Source organism: Nannospalax galili, unplaced genomic scaffold (genome assembly GCF_000622305.1).
Source record: "Nannospalax galili isolate Female #2095 unplaced genomic scaffold, S.galili_v1.0 scaffold1016, whole genome shotgun sequence".
Lineage (NCBI taxonomy): Eukaryota > Metazoa > Chordata > Mammalia > Rodentia > Spalacidae > Nannospalax > Nannospalax galili.
The window spans coordinates 805,923-829,725 of record NW_008337919.1 but is presented as its reverse complement, the minus strand read 5'-3'; the positions used below and the strand labels follow the sequence as shown (position 1 = coordinate 829,725).

Here is a 23,803-nt window from a genome sequence, read left to right as displayed (position 1 = left end):
TGTAAGCTTTCTAATTATAAATAAAGGTTGTAGAAGGCTGCTTTTTCAGAGTAGAGAAGAAGAAGATATTCGGGCTGACCTCTCCCAAGCGGGTCAGTCAACAGCCTCTACTAGAACTGTAATTGTGGTTTCTGGTACAGTCATTTCTACCACCGCAGTTACCTTCACCCCTTCAGGCCCCGGACTCAGCTGGAGCTGGACTCCTGCACAGATAGTCATGCACTTCCTCCCTTGGCTCTTGCAATCTTTCTGCCCCCTCTTCCATAATCATCCCTGAGCCCTGGGTGGGTAGAGTTTTATATAGGAATCCTGTCCAAGGGCCCACACTCTGAAGATTCTTATTGTCTATGCTTTGGCCATTTGTGGCTTTTTGTGTTCATTGCCATCTGTTGTATGAGAAAGCTTTGTTGATGAGAGCTGAGAGATGTATTAGTATTTTCTCTACCCCTTGATCCATTATATTCCGTGATTCCATTGCAGATGTGTCACTTAGGGTTTAGCATCTCTCAGATACTTATTCTCTGCATGTGACCAGTTGTGGAATTCTGTAATAGTCTCCATTTGTTGCGAAAGAAGCTTCTATGTATGTAGCTGAAAGCTACATAATAAGAAACAGTGCCAGACAGGAGAAACCATCCTTCGAGTTATTGGCCACAGTAATCCAAGAGACTCCCAAAATTGCACAGGCTATTACCACAGCCTTTGATTGCCTCCCACAACTTGAAGGTAAGACCTTATTGCTGAAGATAAGAATTACTTCGTACTCAGGACTTGGAGAAATGGAGCTGGAACTGACCTGGAAACTGCCTTCTTGAAGGCTAAATCTCATAGATTGGAAGAGCACTATTCAAGCTAGTAAGGGAGAACATCAATCAGTGGTCCAACCCCAGGTTTAAGGCCTGATAACCACAACAATGACTGGAACAGCAAACTATACTGGGGCAGTAGCAGCACTTTTATTTTGGGGATAATCAACAGCTACCTAGTTGTACTTAAAGCCCACTCAAAGAGAGGGAACTCATGCATAGTACTGTACACATAGCCAAATATACATGGCTGGAGTGGTCATAAATCTTAGAGAAAACCCTAAGGCTGTGACATCCCTAAACAAATGTAATTTCTTAGTATATACTAAATACGGATCCTTATGTTAACAGACAAGTATGCCAGGTGTCACTCATCAAAGAAGCTTCTTCTGCAACAGTTGGAGACTAAATACTATTTAGTTATCACAACAGCCTTGAGAAAGTTAGCATCGTTATCACTATTTCAGCAGAAAGTGAAAATTCAAGGGAATTTACTGTCATGTAGCTGGTACAAGGTCATAAATTATATTTTCCCTCTTCCAGATATAAAATTTGCATTAGCATAAGAATTTACCATCAGCATCCTTTCCATGGTTCATATACTATGATGGGAAAAAAAGTGTTTTGTGGTTTAGATTGCCTGTGTCACATCTGGTAAATTTTCACGTGCCAAGCAAAATCTCTTCAGTATTCCAGTATCTTTGGGTCCCTGTAAAGGGAAAGTGTGAGCAAAACGCACAAAGGTATTCGCTCCCTGACCCATTTCCATAGTGTTTTCTTGCCTTTGGCAGTGTTTTGCCCAACTGCCTATACCCTTCACTGAGCTGTGACTTGGATGATCACAAGTTGATCATAAGTTTCTTGTCAGTTTTCTCCAATTTAAAAAAAAGATGAGGCGGAGTACAGTGCATTTTGAAGGTAGTGAAACTTGTAGACATATGTTACCACAATGTGCCCAAACCTAAGGGTGTATACCACCGAGAGTCACTCTAAGGTAATGTGTGGACTGGGTAGCATGATGTCTCATGCTAGGAACAAAGACTGTAAATAATGTACTGCTGTGATAGGGGAGTCAGCAATGACTTGTGTGGGAAAGAGGCACAGACAAATGCTATGCGTTGTAGTTTTTCTGAGAACCTAAAACTCTGAGAAATAGAAGCCCAGTATTTAAAAACAAAGTACAAAGTTCAGGACTGTTAGACCTATTACCACCATTGTTTTACCCAATTTCCACTCATATTCCTGCCTTATCCTAAAGCAGACCCTATCAGACCCTTCGAAGAACATAGGAGAGTTTCTCCAGGCTTTCGCCTCTTCTGTTCCTCCTTTCCTTTTTTTGGCTCTTTCCCATGAGGAACTGAAGGAGTGTTGGGAGATGGGAGGTGCCCCATACCTGGAAAGACATGGAGTTAGAGTTCTTTGTTGGGTTCTTCAGGGACTCCGACTCTGCAGCACAGAAGCTATGTGATGTATTGGAATGCTGGTTTCCTTGTGTGACATCTTCAGGGAGCCACATAGGGCTCTCCCCACCAGTGTCAAAGCATGGCAGATGTTAACTTCAGCTCCCTTTTCCCCTATTAACACCTTATGTTTCCCAATACTCCTCTGGTAGACAGGCCTCTTGGAGGTAGGTTAATGGCACCCTGCCTCAAGTACAACCCCCCCCCCTGCTATGGTGTTTATTTATGCAAGGGCTATTCACGTGATTTTGTCATAATGTTAACCTGTGGGAATTCAAGCCCTTCCTCTGGCTTCCCCTCCTCAAATCTTCTCTCTTCCAAATACTTCTATGAAAGCAGATCACCAGTTCACTTGCTTAAGTAGATGCCAGCCAACTAGTCAAGGCTCTGATTTGTATGAGTGAAAAGTCCCATCCCTATGCTAGGAGTCTGCCTTGAATCTTAGTGGCCAAGTTTAAGGCAGCAGTAAAAGTCCCACTCAAAAGCCAGTTACCCTTTAAGCTAGGTACATTTGCTCTGATTGCAACATTTTGTATTTTGTTCTGTGAAGTAAAATAATCACCCATCGTGACTAAAAGCTCAAAATTGCCTGTATTTACGTATTTATGCCCCAAGAATTAAGAAAGTTGAGCATACTCAAAATCCCACTGGGTAGAAGTGTGTCAAAAAGATTTAATTAGAGAGAAAGCAAAAACAGTGTCTTCCTTGCCTTAGTATTAAACAATTTTAGAAAAAGACAGAAAACCTTTAAGTAGAAATGAAAAAATAAGTCTTTATATAGTTTGGTTGTACAAATTTTATTAGGGTCATGAAGAGAGTTCATCTGAGTATTTAAATAGTGTTGACTGAAAAGTATCTCTGAATTTCATGAAAAGAACACAATTGGGAGATATGTCAGGGTATTACTGACAGCTGAGTTAAAGACCACCCCCCCCTTCCATAAAAGAGCTATATATGGCTGCTCCTCTCTGCTGGGAGAGATGAATTACCATGGCAACACTCCCATGAAATAATAGGTCAAGTTTTATCCCTCTGCCTCAGGCTGATTTTATTAGGTTTTACTTAGAAGTAGATGCTGTGATAAAATGAGGGCTTTGGTGTTTCAAAGCTAAACATCATAGCAAGAAAAATCTGTTCAATAACATCTTCTGATGTAAAAGGTGTTAAGGATAGTAGGTAAGGAGAACACTTAAATTGATTAAATCATTATTTATAGGCTAGTTTATTTGTGTTCTTTTCTAAAATGTGGACTTGTTTTACAGATGCTTGTATAACAAAGTATGTGTAAATGAATTCACCCTGACTATTTGTACAAGGTCAGTAGGGAAATGTGGCTTATAAATTTCATTTTAATGGAGGATTCACTGTGATAAAGAGTTCTTATTTTATTCCCCAAATAAGTATACAGTAAGAAAGCATGAATTATTTAAGCTTCCTAATTTTGTTTGCTATTTTCATGTGACTACATTTAATGCTATTTCATGCCTATTTGTGGAAATGAAAAATTAAATACAACTTGGGAAAACTAGCATCTTACAGAAATAGTGATGTGTAATCATTGTTTTGTTATTTCAGGGAGTTGTGTCTCATCATGATGTTAAATGTTTATTTTTAAACAGTATCTTGGTCACATCAAACAACACTGTTCCATTTTATAACAGGACATATATTAGAATAGTCAGTTAGCCAGAGAGAGAGAGAGAGAGAGACAGAGAGAGAGACAGAGACAGAGAGATTTGTGAGGAGGGAGCTAGAGAAAGTCAGTCTAGTTCTTTAGAGAAGCGGGCTATATCAAACCATTTTTTAAAACAATTTTACCTAAAATGAATATGATAGTGCATTTTAGCATCAGGGCTTTCTTGATTTCACAATGGCACTATGCTAGACTTCCCTCTAAAAGTACCCTTCAAAGTCTTTTTTTTTTTTTTTCTGCAATAATGTGATAAAGGTGTGTGGCTAGCTGTAAAATTTATATTGCTTCCACTCTGCTCATGAAGGTTACAAACTGGGATGAGGGTCGTATTCATTTCCCAGTACTGCTGTATTGAAGGGTCACATATTACTTGGATTAACAACCACCATTTATTGTCTCACACTTCTGGAGGCTATAAATCTGACTTTGTACTGTGGATAGAGCTTTGATCTCTGGTCTAAAAGAGAGTCTCCCCCGCCTGTCCCATAGTTTCTGAGAAGGCACACCATTACTACATCCCTTGTCTTCCACATGCATTTTCAGTCTTCTTGTCTCTGTGTTGAACATTTTCTCCTTATAAAAACACTAGTCAAAAAAGTAGAAGCACCGTCTGTAACTCCAGTTCCAGGGGATCCGACGGCCTCTTCTGTCCTCCTCCAGCATTGCACAACATGGGTGCACTTACATACACAATACCTACATTCAGGCAATACCTGCATACACATAAAATAAAAATAATAAATAATTTTTTAAAAAAATAGAAGCACCAAATGTTTTAGGAGATCATTTCTGTTTGATTGCATCTACAAAGACCCTTTTCTCAAATAAAGTCACATTCACAGGTTTTAGGATGAGAACCTCAAAATGCCAATCCATAACAGTAGCTGAATTAAAGGGTTTCATCTCTGAGTAAATTGTCTCCATCACAATTTTAAATTGCTGTGATGTCTGGTTGTTTAGACTCATTTATTCACAATTTAATCTTTTTACACTTTGGAAATATGGTATTATAATTCATAAAGTTCCGTTAATGGGCAAAATTTTGTAGCATACAAAATTTCCTGAGAATAGATAAATATACATCTATTATCATAGTAATTAACTAGTAATAACTTTACTAGACAGTTATTGAATAGATGGGTCCATAATTCAGTATTAACATTAGACTATACTGAGCATAAGTTAATCTCTGTTGATTATTCCAAATAGTTTCTTAAGGTATAAAAGAAGCAAAGTATTAGTTAAAAGATTATCACTTGCTTGAATGCTAAATGAAAGGATAGTTATTTCATTTTCTTTGTGTCCATTTGTATGCTCACTAGTGAAAATATGTTTTATATCTTGGGTTACAATATTCCCAGCCCCCTGTTCTGCTGACTCCCCTGTGTTATTAGATATGATGTCTTTTATCATAAATAAATTACTTTCATGAATCTTTTCTCCCTAATGTCTTGATTATATAAAATATATGTACATATTCACCACATATAAAAATACTTCTTTATCATATACTATGATTTTCTGTCTTTCAGTTTTTCTTTTTTTATCTATTTTTTAGCGAGACACTCAACAAATGCATTTTGATTGTGGTGTAATTATTTGAGTTATGTTTTCTACTAATGGATCATCCAATGTTCCCTTTAATTTGGTATGGAAATAAGAAACCAAAAAGGAAACAAATTACAATATAACCCTTTCCTTGCAAATGAGAGCTGTTTCCTCAGTTTTAAAACTGTACATTATCTCTGCTTGACTTCAGAATTGTTTGAAAATCAGGTACATGCCATTTAACAAGAGTTTCATCCATGAAAAACATTGAAGGCAAAAACAAAGGCAGAAATACCACAATTCAAACTGAAAAGCTCTTTGGTACTTTTATCACGCTGCTGTTTTTCATTTTACAGGCTTTTGACAGATATTCAAGTATTTGCTAATCAAACCTACCATTAAATAAAAAATATCTCCTGAAACATAATTTGCATATCAAAATATTTAAACTAAAATAGGTTTTTTTTCTTTAAAAAGAGAGTAAGAGGACAATTACTCATGGAAGAAATTTCTTTCACCTTGTAATCACATCTCTATCCTTTGTTTCCTCTATAAAAGATTGCCAATTGCATTTTTCAATCATGAGAAGACTATTTATGGAAAATCAGCACATATTCCAAGCTGTCAGTAAACTAGGGCAGAGGTCAACTCTAACTCCAGGAGAGGGAATGAAGCCCTGCTTGGAGCACAGCAAGAAGAGGCACCATTTTGTCAGCTCTCTTCTAAGGCCATTCACACTTAATTATATTAGTGCCATTTGACATTATAAAATGGTCCTTTATTTCAAATATAACCTTTATCATCATTAGTAAATGTCAAATGTAATGAAGTGTTTTTCTGACTTATTTTCTTCCTGATATAACAGAAGAAAATGGTAATGAGTTTGCAATGCAGTAATTGCTTTCAATATCTAAAATCAGTACAGAGACAGCTTGATGTGAGATTATTAAGTTAGTTTTATTTATTCTTTGTATTTTCCTTGTTTGGGGAGGAAATTTCCTCTGTTTTTGTTGCATTTCCCTTACTTGGTACATGTTCTTAGTCTCCCTGAGAGCTTTTAGGTAACAAATACTTCCAATCAGATTGTATTTCTGGGTTCAATCATAATGATATTGGAGATGAGGCCCCTTGCTGTGACTCAAGCCCTGTCTGAAAGCTTCTTCTACTTTTTTTTTTCTTAAAAGTTGTTTTCCTGTTTTTCTCATCTCCAAGTATGATGGCTACTGGAGCCTGTGGTTTCTAGCAGCTTCCTGTGACATATCAGTTACAATATAATGAAGCAATGATTTTTGTTCTCTCAGATTAAAATAAACACACAGTGTGAAACTGACTTTTTAAAAAAAAACTTTTTATTGAGCTTTTGTAATATAATACAAGAGTTCTTAATCAAATTTAGATCCCATCCGTCATCCATGCTGCCCCCACCCCCTCACTGAACCTCATATATTCTGCCATACATGTTAATCCCTAGTCATTCAGGCATTTCTACCCCAAATGTCCTTCAGTGTAAATGCGTCCACTTAAGTCTAGTTGTAGGAATCTGACATATTTTATACAGTAGAACAAGTCTCTTTACCATCATAATAAAATTGACATCTTATGAAAAGGGGAAACCATCACCAGAAAAGTTCTGGAAGGAAGGAAATGACCCAGTTTTTCAACACAGCATTTTTCAGAGTCTGTGGTGAAAACACACTTGGCTAGAAGAGTCTTCATCCTTTTCATCAGTGTCTGCAGTGTGTTCATTGTTCTCTGTGAAGAAATTAGTGGAAAGCTGTTTGTTGTGCAGAGCAGGTGGCAGGCCTGGAGTCCTTAGCTTGCTAACAGTGCTATTCAGTCAATGCCTGAAAGGTGTTTTGTCAAGAAAGTAAAGAAGGGCATTTAAAGTTACTTGACAATGGGTATTTATACGTAATGTATTCTGGGAAGTAGGAAGTCAAGACAAATGTGGAAAACATTTTAAATAAATTGAATAGTAATAAGGGGTTCGACTCAGCACAGCAATTCAAAACATATTACAAAATCTTTTATTTTTCCTTGTTTTTAAAAGTATTTTTAATTGAATATTTGCAAGTTTCATACAATATAATTTGATGGTATTTAGATCCCCTCCCTAATTCCACCTCTCCTTATTGCCCACCCACCCAATTTAATGTGCTCTCTTATGTATTATAAGGCCTATAGAGTCTAATTTGTGTCTCCAAATGTCCTTCAGTGTGGGTCCATCCATTGGTGCCTAGTTAACTTACCAAGAGTGCCATGCTTGAAAGAGACTGTCTCTACCCCTCTCAGCAGCCATCAGTTGCCACAACTTCCTTAGGTGGGGTTGGAGTGACTTATCCACTTCTTCATGTCTATGCTGGGGTTTTTTTTTTTTTTTTGGTCTGAGCTTGCATGAGACATATGCATGCTGTCACCATTGCTGTGAGTTCATATGAGTATCTGCAAAGCTTTCTGGAAAACTACCTCTGGCTTTTATAATATTTCTGCCCCCTCTTCCACAAGGATCCCTGAGCCTTGGGAGGCAGAAGTTTGATATAGGTGTCCTATTCAGGCACAAGTACTCTGTCGTCTTGTATTTTCTGATCATTGGCCTGTTGTGGGTTTCTGTGTTAATCAGAGTCTGTTCCATCAAGAAACTTCTCTGCTTAAAATTGAGAGATGCACTAATCTAATGGGTATAACAATAAGTCATCAGAAGTCAGTTTAATATGATAACCATTTAGTAGAGACAAGTATTAAGTTCTACCCTGTGTGACCTGTCTAGCCTCAGGTTCCTAAGCTTGATATTAATGTCAGGTATGGGCTCCAACCTAGAAAGTTGACCTTAAATTTAGTTAAGAGTACTTGGTTGCTCCCATAATATTTGCACCATTATTACACCAATGGGCATATCTTGCCAGGACAGTTGTTATTGAAGTTCACAGGATTTACAGCTGGGTAAGGTTGATGACTATTTTTTTCCTCCTGGTAGCATGGATAGCACCTTCCAGCACTATGGATGTTAGCCAGTAAAGATGAGGCTCTGAAGCCATTACCTGCTTGTTTGTTCTACAGTTCACGTATATAGTATCTTCAACAATAGGACCTTACCAGCTTGTTCTGGTGGGTAACCAAGAGCAGGGACAATGGTCAGTATCATTTGAGGATTTCTGGGGATCCCTGATCAACAGCTTCTAGAGAGGGACTCCATTCCTGGCATTGAGGGTGTTTGTTTGTTTGTTTGTTTGTTTGTTTGTTTTTATCAGCCAATGATGTCTAAAAAGGACAATGTTCCCCTGTTACAGGATAACTCCTTTTAATCTCTTTTCATACTGTGTATGTATATACTTTAAGAAGCTTCTATAGAGTTAGGTATCCATATGCTTTCCAATACTCCCTCCTCTGCCTACCCTTCCATTTACCACCCCATTTAACCCTTCATAGTCTGATGCTCCCTTTCCCCCTTCATATCATTGCATTCTACTACAATCCCAAAGGCATACACACCTCACTTCAGGACACCCAATTTCATCTTCCTCGCTTTTTTGAACAAAGTCTTAAGGAATTTTGCTCTGGTTATATACATGGTCTGATCTTCATTTCAGAGTTAGAGTTACTGTTAACTAAATCAAGACCAATGATTTTCTGAAAACACACAAAAAGTCTCAATAGCTTCTTTCTACCTAATCAATTAATATACCTATTCCATTTATAAGCAGTTTATGATATCCCTAGCATCTACATTTTTATATTTAAAAACAGTAAGCAAAGCAAAATAAAATAAGATTTTATTCTAATATGGTTAGGATTCAACTTTTGACTAATTAGCCATTTACAATTGGAATATACATTTTTAATGATTTTTATTAGTACTTTACCAAGGAAAGATATTAATTGCCATTTTTCCTAATAAAATACTAACATATCTCCATTTAGACCCATTTTACTTTCCTTTTTTCTGCCACTGGAAATAGGTTCTGAAAGTCTTGCCCATGGGTTTTGCATTACTTCTGTTCTTTTGAAAACTCTAATCTGTTTCATCCTACCTCTGAATCTTCATTTTCTCTAATACTGCTTGTAATCAAGCCATTCCTCTCCCTTTCTAAGAGTAGTGTATGTTCTTCTGGGCTTCATGAAGCCACACCCTTGACTATTTCAGTTCTATTTCATATCCCACATGTTCTAAGACCAATTCATTGATTCCTTTAGTCATCCTCTTCTAAGTTTACAGGAGTCCAAATAATATGCCACACAGATTAGTAGTGAGCTCTAAGCAATCCTATGTTCCTCACTGTTAACATGGTGGGTGTTAAGATGCAAGTAGGAAGATGCCAACAGGTGAAAATTACGTATCCAACATAGGCTCCATAAGATTTCAGTGTCATTTTTATGGGAGCTGTTCTTGTATCATTCAACATACTAGCTCTCTCTTCAAGGCCCACTAAACCTTAGAGGGGTCTAGGATGCACTCTGCATGTGAAGGCGGCATCTCAGGGATAAGTGGAGGAAGAGATTCCATACTGAAGTTAGAATGAAGTTCATTCCTAAACAAAATGCCAAGTTCCTAAAAAGCACAAGGAAAGAGAAGTTACCAAGGAGAATAGTAAAGGGGAAGGCCAAAATGGATTTGCATTAAAAATGATACCTCAGATTCTGAAAGGACAAAAGCAGAAGCTCTGGTGAATCCAGGAGCAAGTTCTTCAGCTACTTTATCAGTGATACACTGCAGTCTTTAGATGATGTCCATGTCTGAGTCCTGCATTTCACTGTCACCTGTCATGCCTTTTGCGGGCTATAAAAGCCCCTGTATTTGTAAGCTATAACCCATCTCCAGACTTGGGTTAGCCTGCTCCACATTTCAGGACCAACAGCAAGCACTTATGTATTTATCTTGTGCTGTGTGGGCAGCTCTGGAACCCTAACTTATATGCTAAGCTTTAGAGGGATTTCATTTACAAAAGTTTGGGTAGTTGTCAGTGACCCCCAGGCATCTAATAGGAGAGCAGGAACTCAAAGATCTGCTCATTTGCTTCAGACATTAAGGAAGGTGTTTTTATTGTCATTTTACAGTTGAATCAACTAACATCGAACTAACTGTAAGCTCCTTGGGTTCATAAGCTCCTTTTCATCCTCACAACAGCTGGTTTTCACGGACAGGCAGTAAAGATATAATGATGGATCTGGGGTAGTCCTCTGGCTTTTATCTGTGCAAAGAACCAGAAATTTCAGTTAGGTGTAATTGGGTTTTTTTTTTAATTTTCTATAATTTTTAAAGGAAGTTTTAAACTTTTTAATTAATTAAATTTTATTTTATGTCATTGGACATTATACCTTTGCAATCAGTTGTTGTGAATGCTTTGGGATTATTAATCACTTCAATCACTTCTAAAAGGCGTACTACCTATTTATAAGATATTGTTATTATTATTTTTTAGGACACAGCAGGCCAGGAAAGATACAGGACTATCACCACAGCCTATTATCGAGGGGCCATGGGCTTCATTTTAATGTATGACATCACAAATGAAGAATCCTTCAATGCTGTACAAGACTGGTAAGTTAGATCAAATGCTGCCATTGTTAATGATGCAGCTTTCTGTTCAACAGGCTTTTCTAAGGCAGTGGCTGAGCTGCAGTCTCCTGCATGTGTTTATCATGTGCTATGATCTCACTTGTGCTCCATAAACCAAAGAAATGGTGGTTACGCTAAGAACTACTGTCAGGAAGCTGATGAGAAGCCATCGTAATGATTTTTCTTTATTTCAGTGCTTTCTATCCCACAACTCTTCCTTCTAAATAAATAAAAAATAAATAAATAAATAAATAAATAAATAAATAAATAAATAAATAAAAATAATTTTGAAGTTTACTGAACTAAAATAGGGATCTAGAAACTAAGACCAGTGGGTCAAGTTAGGCTCACAACTTCTTCTACGAATAAAGTTGTATTGGCACAAAGGCAGACATATTTCTTTATTGTCATGACATTTTCATACTTCAACAGATCTAAGTACCTGAAACCACATGAGCTGTGAACCCTAAAACCTTTACTCTCTAGGCATTTAGAAGAAAAGTTTGCTGCCTCCTCTAAAAAGGTTCAAAAGACTTGGTGTTGTTGTTGACTGTTTTAGTGGGCTAGCTGCTTGAGGACTCTCTGTTGGGGGCAGGAGGAGAGTAGGTGCGAAATCAACTGTGCAGACTTTGGGAGACTCACTCGGTAGTAAGCAAGCAAGCTCGTTTATTGCGTACAAAGGGATTTCCTATATACCCCCCAAACCTCCCCCATTGGCCCTGAGAGTTGAGCTGTATATTGTCTATTGGCGTGGCCATGGAATTATCTGTCTCAAGCCTGGGCGGCAGTTATCAGGTTAGCAATTTGAGGAAGTAGGTCGTGTTAGACTGGAGCGCCTGCACAGAAGTCTCCAGGTCAGTATTCTGGACGATCCCCACAGGCCCCTCCTACAACTTGGGGTAAAAGGAAGACCATAGCTGAACTCTCTCTAACTCATCACTATATCCAACCATGCAAAAATACTTCTGTTCATAGTGACTGTGATGTGCTGTGGCGTCCTTCATCCTGTCTCACCAGAGCAGTAAGAATAAGGAGAATAGTCATGAATTCCAGAAACAGGGTTGAAAAGAGCAATTTTTCAGTGGAAAGAGCCAGAATGGCAGTCAAACTACATATGATATTAGGAAGGAAATGGAACTCTCATTAATAGTGACCAGGGATGACTGAGCAGATACCACATTTTAACTCTAAATAGTCACAGTTCACCTCATATAAGAATCAGACAGACAGTATACAGGCAAAAGGAACAGAGATCCACCTGTCTCTGCCTTCTGAGAGTGCTGGGATTAAAGGCATGTGCTACCACGCCTTGCCTTGGAATAGTTTTTCAAATGACTTATGGTTAGAACATCTTCTGGGTCTCAGTTGGACCTTGACCCCAAGAATATCAGGTTTAAATGCACTGTCCAGGTTCTTTTGAAAGTGGAGAGCTGTGACTCACAGTGCCAGCATAAACTACAGTGTGTTTTAATTTGATTCAAAATCCTCCTCATCCATAACTTTAACATCCTTCTGTTCCAAGTGTGACATGGGCCACAGGCTGCTGTATTTCCTCTTAACAGAATGTCTTTGGCTTGCAACTCCCACCCTCGTCTTATTTATTTACATTCTTCACTTATGACACAATGAAGAGCTATAAATATGAAGTTTTTTCAAGGCAGGAAATATGGTGAGCAGATTGATTTTTTTTTAAAGCATCAGACTGAGGATAAAAGTCTAACACCATCTTCCCACTAGTTTTAAATAATCGTTTCTGTGGCATTCTGAGGACCACTGCAGATATGCCGAAACTAGAACTAAACTTCACCTTCAAATATTCTCTTGCACTGAAATTTTCTCTTCTTCATTCTCCACACATGCATAAGATGATCTTGTGCTGAGTTGAAAGAATATTAGCTTGATAATAACAGCAAAGATCTCATGAGCAGCTGCTAAGCTTTTCTTCAGAACTGTTTATTCTCCTTGAACGCTCCTTTCAGATTTTAAGTAGGTTCTGCCTCAGCTCAGAAAGGACAGTGGTAGGATTGGGTACAATGTCTGACCCTAGACTTTCACCCTGTCCCCACACCCGATCTCCAGCAAGCCTCTCCTTTCTCTCTGCATGATAATGGCAATGATGGCTATGTTTCCTATTGTTGGTCTGACTCATCTGTAAAACATTTCTCTTGTACTTAAAGTCCAACTTAAACTCCTTTTACTCAGAAGATAAATGCCCCCCTAGTTCCATGGCTCTTTCAAGAAAGAAACAAACCAACAAAAATGCTGTTCTCTCCATTGTTTTTCCCATGTTAACAGCTCCAAAGATTTGGAGTTTACCCATAATCCTCCTTTTCTCAGACTTCACATGTTTGTGTATTTCAGATTTAATTTCAGAATGGAGTCTATTTTCATTACTCACAACAGTATGCCCTGTAATGTTGCTATGACTTTTGAATTAACAAATTTTTGCTGAATTATTGTGTCATACAGGTAATATAATACTGGGTTCTTGTATTCCATGATCACAACTTTTTGCCAAATGATTGATAACCACAGTTTATATATGTTTCTACCAAAAGACATTTTATTGAATACATATTATTGAACTCCTGACCAACTGTTCCATGACTCAGGCCTGGGACATCTTTATCTAACAAACATGTTTTCTTCACTAGACATATCACAGCTTTCCTGTGCTCAAAAAAAACAAACAAAAAACAACAACAACAAAAAAAAACAGGCAATGTTATATCACTATGCTTGGGGACCACTTTAAACAGTAAATTCACACAAGCACAAACACACAAAAAGCACAAAAAAGGGAAGAGTGTGGCACTATAGTGTGAACGTGTGCTTGTTTATACCGTGAGGACTGAAACAAAAGTCAGAGTATGGCTTTGTTCAACATCAGCTAGAAATGTGTGTGATCCCCCCGTTATTCCCCCTTTCCTATTATATCACCTATGTTCTACTACCCGGCCTCCCTTAAGATAACTCCCCCATACCACAAACCACCAAATAACATCTTTCTGGTTTCCTACAGTTACATGGGGAAAGTTATAATAACACTGAGAATGCTTGAAAACACCATATGGAAACTTACTATTTTATAAGCTTCATACATTTTTTTCATACAAAATATTGTTTAATATACAATTTATTGAATTTTGTGCATTTCATATAATACATCTTAATCATATTGAGACACTCCCATCTGCACCCCCCATAGCCTTCTACCATATTTCATACATTATGTTAAGGCCTACTGAGTCAAGTTTTAAGTTACCCTACACAAGGGATAATGGTCCTCCCAGAAGCCATCATTGCCAACTAAAAAGCCCAGTTTCAGGTATGGAGAGTGAATATTATCAAAACGCATTTGAACGCATATCTCAAATTCTCAAAAATTAATACATTTTAAAAAATGATGTCTGCCAAAGTCCCTGAAAACACCACATGTAGCAATTTTAGGGTTACAAAGCAAAGACATTTTAGCAAATAGGTAAATTAACAAATATGGCATCCACAAAGAATGAGAGCCAGCAATATTTTTATAACGTCATACTCCCACCATTTGTATTAAATAGCAAGGGCTGCTTTACCGAAGTGCTACAAACTTGGTAGGTTAAATAGCAAACATACATTATATAATATCTCCCATGGGCTCATTTGACCTCTTCAGTCCTTGGATGGTGACACTATTTTGAGAAATTGTGGGTATTATAGGAGGTGGAATTCCACTGAAGGAGGTAGGTTTCTGGGGCTGGTACTTGGTTGTGTCTTGTCTCTGGCTGCTTCCTATCTCATTTTCTGCTCTCCTCTGCCCCAAGCTCCTGTCTCCATGATGTTCTGGTTACCAGCAAAAGGCCAAACAACCATGTACTAAACCTCTGAAGCTAGGAGCCAAAGTAAATCTTTCCTCTTCTTTTCCTATCAGGTATTTTGGTCACAATGATAAAAACCTAATGTGTATGTGTCTACATCATCCTCTCTCTCTCTCTCTCTCTCTCTCTCTCTCTCTCTCTCTCTCTCTTCTCTCTCCCCCCTCAAATATTTTGCTCTCCAGAAGGACACAGCCATATTGTACCCTGATGACTTCATGTTAATTTGGTCATCCACAAAGACTCTTTCTAAATAAAGTCACACTCATAGGTACTGGGAGTCATAATTTGCTCAGTAAAAAAATGATTCAACCTAACTCTTGCCACCTGTCCATACCTTCCTCTTTTCCTATCTAGATTCTTACAACAGTCTTAAAGGGCTCCATGGCTCCACCACTGCTTGGTTTCCAGAATCTTTCCCAGAATAGCAGGTAGAGAAAGTCTTTCAAAACATAGATCAGATCATATTATCCCTCAAATCCAAATCTTCATAGCATCTCCTTTCTCCTAGACTGGAACCACAGCCCTTCCCATAGCCTGCAGGATTCCACACACACTGCTTCTCCAACCGTGCTGCTTGCTCCTTTACCTCTCTCTTGCCTGTCTATCCCCAGCAGTGTCTCTGCTATTTCTGGAGAAAATGAGGCATGTCTCTATTTCACAGCCTTTGCATCTGCTGTGCCCTTACCTGGAGGGCTCTTTCCCAGATAGCTTGTTGACCCCCCCCACCTCCTTTATGCTTGCTTTATAATATCTCCTTCTCGGGAAGTCCATTCTGTTACCTCACACACTACTCACGCTGTGCTTCTGTAGTACTCCTGACCCATCCCTCTGCTTCATGTTTTATTTTTTAACACTAATAACCTATTATAATATTTATAATTGACTTACTAACCATGTTTTTTGGCTGTCTTCTCACCACAAATTCAAGCTTCATGGGAAGAGGTTAGCTGTCTCTCTTACGCAGCATTATATTCTCTGGTCTAGGATAGTTCTTGGCACCTACAAGATATTTGATAAATATTGGTCAAATGAATGTCTATATAAATGACAGAAAGAGAAGTGTGTAAATTTGGATCTTATCCATTTTAGCTTCCATAGTTAAGTGCAGGTCCAGAGACAAGGGGTTGATGTTTTCTGCATAGAACCAATGACAGCTCAGATGGTATCAGAAGACTGTGAAGAAAACAAACAATACCCTTATTTCAAATCACACAAGGAGGAAGTATGGATTTCACCAGAACTTCACCTAACACAGTGAGACTCCTCCCCTTCCCAAAAAGATACAGGGGATAGTTGAGGTGGACTTCCTCACCTTACAGATTGGGTTATTGTAGTTATTGTTGGTTTTTGTAGCACATTCTATTCCTAAAGCTGTTTTGTCCTGTTTTAAGGGCATTTGTATTTGTGGAATGTGTTGGTACAAATTAAAAGTACAAACCTCAAAAAAGCCAAAAATATCACCTCATCCATCATCTGTGGCAAGTTATCTATTCAGCCCTCACAGCCTCATGTCAGAAGTCTCTTTCTATTACTTCTATTCCTGTCTGGTCAACCAACTTTCTGTCTCTAGGCTCTGTTGCTGTGTGTGCATGTGTGGTGTGTGTGTGAGGGGGGTATGTTTGTGTATGTGTGTGCTTCTCAGGTGATACTTACCTTGTTTGTAATCTTTCTTTCACTGATCTACATTTCCCCAGTGGTGGGATTAAGGGCCACATCACCTTGACCAACTGAGCTATCTCCCCAGCACTGTTTTTTTTTTTTTTTTTAATTCACTCCATTTATTGTTCTTAGTTCTGACTTCAAGTGAATTCCCCAGATTGGTTGGGCACTGACTGACATAAAAAATAGCTTTGTGAAGAATGCAGATAGCAAAACCTTGAATTAGAGGTTTCTTAATTAAGTATTCATTTACTTAATATCTACTTAGCTCAAAGAAGTAGACTTGAGTTTATACTCTAGTCACAGAGAATTATGCATATTTACACATGTGTATGATGCAGTAAAGATCAGACGGCTTGAAGCATGTATCAGTGGTTAATATGAGGATTCTGAATACAGAAGAAGCAATGAGTATCAAGAGAAACATCTATCCAGTATAACTCTGTGTTCTCTTAGCAAACTAACCTCCACTGTGCTGTACACATGATAATATTCCTTAATTGTTGACACTAATGTGAAGACCAGAAGCTAAATTCTAGTGGACATCTAACCATAGACACTGCCTTTCCCCAGTTAGGCAACACAGAGAATTTTAGAGATTAAATTAAAATATTAAACTCGTGAATAGACAGCATTCTGTAAACGTAACTACTCTTTGTTTGTGTCATTTGAACTCCGGAAATATACTTCCTGAACTTAATTCAAATACCAGTGCTTTCTAACAGATTTACCTCGGCCCTGGATCTTCAACTGGGTAGATGGATGCTTGTGCTGTTGATTATTGTTTGCAACCAAAGCTCTGAGATTGTTGATGGTCCTGAATAGAAGACAGAGTTTGAGGCTTTAGGAAGAATGGTAGTTTGCTTGTGATTTACTTGAATCTTCCCCCAGCATTTTCGGTTCCATCATGAGCACATTTTCCATCTAGTATTCTTCCTAACCTCAAGGAATATGTTTTATATTGTCTGGTACATTGCACTGGTCCTCACAGTCTGTTTGGCCAGCATGTCAATCAGAAGCCATTACATTGTGGAATAAGAACAAATACCCACTCTTCTTCAACCCAGGCCCTGTCTTCGTTTAGTTTCGAATCTGTGAAGCTGTTTGCTGAACGTAGGACTCTTCACTCTAACAGGAGAATTCTGCAGCTCGTTTGTTCCTTTACCATTGGGGTATATTTTGTCCTTTTTTTGCAATTCAGTTTCTTAACTATCCTAATTAACAATCGTATAAGCCAGCTCACTCTTTACAAACTCACTTCATAAACAAAACAAGTTAAATTATTCAAAAGAAAAATTTAGTAATAACACATTAGTTATTGGAAGATTACTTTGGTCCCCACAGACCAAATGGTATGTGATTGTGTGTAATTCCACTCATTTCAGGCAGGACCTATAGGAAGTATTCTCACATACCTTTCCTTTCTGAATCTCCAACTTCTAAAGCAAAAACAAGAGTCAGGTTATAAACAAGAGTGGTTATAAGCAGCCCAATCATCTGTTATAGACCCCACAACCTCAATCTTATGCCTCTACTCATACAATACTACATAGAACCGTTCTCATGTAAAGACTGTTGTAGCCCATAATCTAATTTTCCTTGATAAGTAACAATGACTTTTAAAATAGTTTTCTCTCCCATAGCATAGTGAAAGCAGCAATTAGTAGATGGGAAGACAGGGAAGAGATCTCACAAGGCCTAGGTGATTTTCAAGTTATTTTGAGAAAATACCCTTAGTAATTAAACTCTTTTGAATAGTCACTGCAATATATATCTTCTTAGAGATAGCCAAAAGCAAGGTTGAGAGCACAATTTTCTACAAATTTGTCCTCAATTCAAATATCAAACACAAGTTTTGCTTCCCCAGTGCTTCAAACTAGCTAACAAAAAATTTGGAGTTTCTCATGATTTAGGTCAACTTTAACAATGCACTAGAATAGCCCACAAAACTCAGGAAAGTACAATATTCATGATTAAGTTTTATTACAATGAACAGTGTATTAGTGACTTTTCTGTTGCTGTGATAGAAACACTGACCCAAGCAATTTATAGAAGGAAGAATTTATTGAGCTAACGGTTCCAGGGGAATTACAGTCCATCTTGGTGGGGAAGCATGGCGACAGAGGTGGCTGGAGAAAAGAAGCGGAAGCTAAGCTCTACATCTTCCAGCAGGCACAGGAGAGAAGAGAGCGACTGGTGATCTGGCAAACTTAAGAACTCTCTAAGCCCATCCCCAGTGATGTGTTTCCTCCAGGATAGCCACACCTTCTGAAACCTCCCAAAACAGCGGCATCATCCAAACACTTGGAGCCTATGGGGGACATTTTTATTCAAACCACCACAAACAGATACAAATCAGAACCAGGCAAACAGAGAGATGCATAGAGTGGGATCTGGAATGGTTCCAAATACGGAGCTTCTGAGGTCCTGAGGGGGAGGTAAGCTACTCTCCTCACATATTGTCTGTGGTAATATGCTGTATCAGTCAGGGTTCTCTAAAAAAACAGAACTGGTAGAATGGACACACACACACACACACACACACACACACGTGTGTGATAGATAGATAGACAGACAGACAGACAGACAGACAGACAGACAGACAGACAGATAGATAGATAGATAGATAGATAGATAGATAGATAGATAGATAGGGATTTATCAGCTTAGCTCACAGGATAGAGTCTGAGTAGTCCAACAGTGGCTGCACCACACTGGAGAGGCTGAGAATCCGGTAGTCACTCAGTCCATGAGTCTGGTTGTCTCAGTAGTCCTAATGTAGCACTGAAGTTCTGATGAATTCCAAAAGCTCGGCTAGTCTTCAGACTACAGCAGCAAGATGAACTCACCAGCGAGAGAGAAGGCAAGCAGCAAGAAGCCAGACATTCTCCTCTGCCATGGCCTTTTATACGGGCTGCCCTCAGACGGTGACACCCACATTTAGGGTGTGTTTTCCAGCTTCAGATGATCCAATGAAGAAGGTCTCTCTCATTTCAGTTAATCCCAGATCCAGTCAAGTTGACACCCAGGATCAGCCATCACATACGCAGAGTGCTGACAACCAGGGAACTTCCCCTAAGCTTTGGTGCCCAGTGGTTTACTAGAGTTTCATAACATCACACAGTGGTTGAATCATAGACCATTTTCCAATCTACCTTATCTCTTTGCTGGTATACTGATACCACATGACTCAAAATTCAACTGTTTAATGGCATATTTGGCTTCCTGGTATGACCAGCTTTTATCTTGAGTCATTTCACTAGCATAACTGTCAGCAAAATTCTTTATTACAAATATTCACTTATTTATTGATAAATAATAATCATACTCCTTTCTGTCAATACACAATGCAAACGACAAAACACTAAAGAACAGATGTTAGAAAGGACAAATTAAAGAATTTTTTAGGAATAGAAGAAAACTGGAAATGATTCCTTCGAGCACCCTTGTGAAACAGCCACTTTGTAGAAAGCTGCCTTAAACAACTCCACCAAGGAGTGCTGTAGGCTGACTAACACGCTAAGTAACTGCAGCTAGTAAAGCCGCTCTCCTGGCCCTCTCAATATCAACTCACATCTCTCTATCTCTCCTTCCCCTGAGATTCCTTGCCCCTCTTGCCCTTGCTAGGGCCCCAAGTTTGCTATTCAAATCCATGGCTTCACTGTCACTGAAGTGAGATGGTGGTGAAGCGCCTATGTCCCCTTAACACATTTCTCATCTAAACGTTCATGTTAAAATGTCACAATAGTCTTTTTATATTTGCAAATAGTACAACAAATATTTGACCCCCATTCTATCCAAAGTCCCATCTCTTTTCAAACCCCCTTTTTTTAACCTCACACCCTGAATTCCACAAAGCTTGATATGAAACATGACTTTTTTCCCTTGAAATTCTCAGTATTTTTTAAACAATTTTAATCTTTTTATTTTATGGAATTTCATTTATGAATATTTTCTTTGCATTATGTCCATCCCTTCCAGTCCTCCACCAGCTCCTTCTATGTCCCCCACTCCCTCTCAACTTTTTTAGCATTGTTACATATACATGCACCCATTTATAAATATATACTTAATTCCATTTAGTGGTTCTCATGTGTACCTGTGTTTAGGGCTGTCCATTTGGGATTAGATAATCTCTCAGGGAGCTAGTCCCTAGAGAAAACTGATTCTGTCTTCCTCTGCACACATCTTATCTTGACATGAGACCCTGTGGCATTCCCCCCATCCACCATGGCATGTCAACTAAGTTTGACATTACACAGATATTGTTAGACTGCCATACTGTGGAGATTTCATTAGTGCAGCTTCCCTAGTATGTCTAGAATGCATTAACTAGCAGCAGTGTCTTGTCCCTCTGGCTCTTACATTCTTTCCACCCCCTCTTCGACAGTATTCCCTGAGCCTTAAGTGTAGAGGTTGCAATGTAGACGTGTAACTTAAGTCTGGGCACCTCATAGTCACTTATTCTCTTGTTTGACCAGTTGTGAAAATTCATAATACTCTTCCCATCAATTGCAAAAAGATGAGCAGTAAGAGGTATACTTATTTGTAAATATAAGAATATGTATTTAGAGTACAGTAAAAGATTACATTGATCTAGGGAAGTGACAGGGTAGGGTTTTTTCTAGGGTCTATCACCGCTCCAGCCAAACATGACTTTTTTTTCTAGATTTGCTCCCTTATATTTCAGAAGTTGAGAATAAGAACTAGGCTGAGCCCTCCCCACTCATAACTGGCCCTTCCTACCGCAGAGTAAATATGTGAGCAACGTGAAAACGAGAAGCTTTGCTGCTCCAGCATTTCCTCATCATTCCAGTTTTGATAAATTGTGACTTTTTAATGCATGTATTAATATGGTAATTTATGTAAATCTCTGTCTGTTTTATATTCTAGAGATAGGTCCTTTTTGAATTGATAGAGCAGAATTTTATATCTATGACCTTATAATATGTATTTAAGATATACCAAATATGACTTAATCTATGTAGTTAGATAAGGCAGCTTAATCTCAGGAAATTTTTCTTAAGCCATGGGAGGAAAGTTCTTTTGTTTTTTCTTTTAACTTCCAAATTTGAAACCAACAAAGGCAGGGATTAGGGGTGTGTAGGGAGATAGGAAAAGCAGAAGAAAAGAATTCTGGTGAGAACACGTTATTTTATAAAGCTCCAGCAAACAAGCTGTGAATTCCAGGACTGGTGAGAAGAGAGCAAGGGCTTCAAATGCTAATCAAAGCCCCTAATCTCCAAATTAGAGAAGAACCCACAAACACAAATGCTGTGTCATTCAGGAATTTGACAGAATCAAGTTTTTCTCAACCTTATTTAATGAAATTAGAAATGGGGACAGAGTTTCTAACCTAGGAGATGCCTCTATGGAACAGAAAGAAAATATAAAGTGGCAACAAAGGGCTTTTTGCCCTTAGATTTCTGTGAGACAGTGCTGCTCAGTCTAGCCTGCATAGAAGAACACCTGGAGACTGCAGACAGCATGTTCACCCTCTGCCATTTCAATCACAGTGCCTGCTTTGGCAGTTTCAACCCAGTAATAAAGTTCTTTAAGTTTCTCTACATGCTTGTAATATGAGGTCACATTGAAACATAAGAATTTCTCCCAAGTTTTGGTCAAATATGGGAGTTAGAGTCATGTATTACTAATAACAGTCTGGATCTTATGTAGCTTCTTAACCTTTTGTATAGCCAGATTTTACATAATAATTCTTATTTGCCAGCCCTATAATCAGTGCATTACAATTTGGACTGGATGTCAATGCTAATTATTTGCCTGTATTTTCCAGACATTCTGTGACATACAGAGGCACATGGCATGGATTTGGACATAGATCAATGATTTAAACCAGAGTATATGGAGCAGCAGAATTCATATAACAGACATGTTCACCATCATCAAACTCAGGACCAGCCATAAAGCCAACTATTTTCAAAGATGAACTTTCTCTAAACTTTCTTCCAACAAGAGAAAATAGATTTGCACCCAGGGGCATAATGAAGTAGCTCCCCTAAAAGAGATGCATAGTGATGAGTTTGCTCCATTAAATATCTAGTGTGTTACTTCTGAAAAGGTTACCAGAGTCTCCTGACTGGCTTGTTAGTGGAAATGACCAAAGAAAAATGATGCAGAAAAGGCTTCTCCTGGTCAGAAATAAATTATATCAAACACAGAACTACGTGATTTACCAGCAGAAGATAGCATCTAAAGTACTTCAACCTGGGGTGAGATTCCCATTAGCTGACCAGGCATGGTGACTAGCAGAAGCCTTTAATTCTAGCACTTGGGAGGCAGAGGCAGGAGGATCTGAGAAAAAGTCCAGCCTGGTCTACATAGTGAGTTCCAGGCCAGCTGGAGCTACAGGAAAAATGTTGTCTCAAACAGCAACAGGAACAACAACTTCCCTTAGCCTCAGCAGTGCCTAGAAGTTCATTTGAATGAGAGAGGGGAGTGCTGTGCCTCCTGGTTGCAGTTTCCTGTTGTCTCTGATGAGATGATTATATAGAAAAGAGGCAAGGAACACACGACTGAACTTCGGATGGGAAACCAGGTAACCATATGTGTGACTTTCCAATATTTTTAAACTTGTACACTGAATATAGCAAGATTTCATTCACGTCAAGCAAGGTTTGGATCATTTTTTTTTCAATGAGGAGGCTTTGCATGGCAATCACTGCAATGACAGCAGAATGAATCACATGCCCTGTACTCTTAGACTTCAGACTCTCAGGAGAGATAAGACATGCAGTGCCCAGGCCACCATGCAGTGCTCAGCTCATCTCTCAGCCTTCTCTTCCCATTCTCCCTCCCTTGGTGTCAAGGATCTCACACCACCATCTTTCAAACCCCCATGTTCCCTTTTTACAGTGTGACTACCCCAAACTAACAGCTGTGATCTAAAGCTGAGTGGTGCCTGTTGTCATATCAGAACGAGGACCTCCTCCCCTTGATGCTCAAGTCTGCAGTCCTCCCTGTCATCTAAAGCTCACTTCAATTGTATCTGTCTCCTTCATAATGTGGGGAAGTTTTACTGAAGCCAGCCACAAGGTATTCCTTAGATATCTACCTTTCCTGTCCTGTTGTCAGGATCAGCTCCTTCTTTAGGGCTCCCTTGGGAATGGTCCTTATGTCTTATAACCATGTTTCATTCTGCCTGATGTGAGCATCTTCATTCATTTTTTCCCACTGTGATCACTTAATAAGATTTAGATGAC

At 38.7% G+C, this 23,803-nt stretch overlaps 1 protein-coding gene and 1 long non-coding RNA gene across 3 annotated transcripts in view; one reads left to right on the top strand and one right to left on the bottom strand.

Annotated features, from left to right (window-relative positions):
- The window catches only part of Rab3c (RAB3C, member RAS oncogene family), a 270,979-nt gene that overhangs the window by 133,839 nt on the left and 113,337 nt on the right, over positions 1-23,803 (top strand). For both annotated transcript variants that reach the window (XM_029563418.1, XM_008832828.1), the window contains exon 3: positions 10,925-11,043. In XM_029563418.1, coding sequence (XP_029419278.1) covers positions 10,925-11,043 — 119 coding nt within the window. The remainder of the gene's footprint in view (positions 1-10,924; positions 11,044-23,803) is intronic.
- Positions 15,837-17,400, bottom strand: LOC115070318. Its single transcript, XR_003849491.1, has 2 exons — positions 17,315-17,400; positions 15,837-15,923 (listed from the first exon to the last, which is right to left on the bottom strand). It is a non-coding gene; the product is annotated as an uncharacterized LOC115070318 (long non-coding RNA).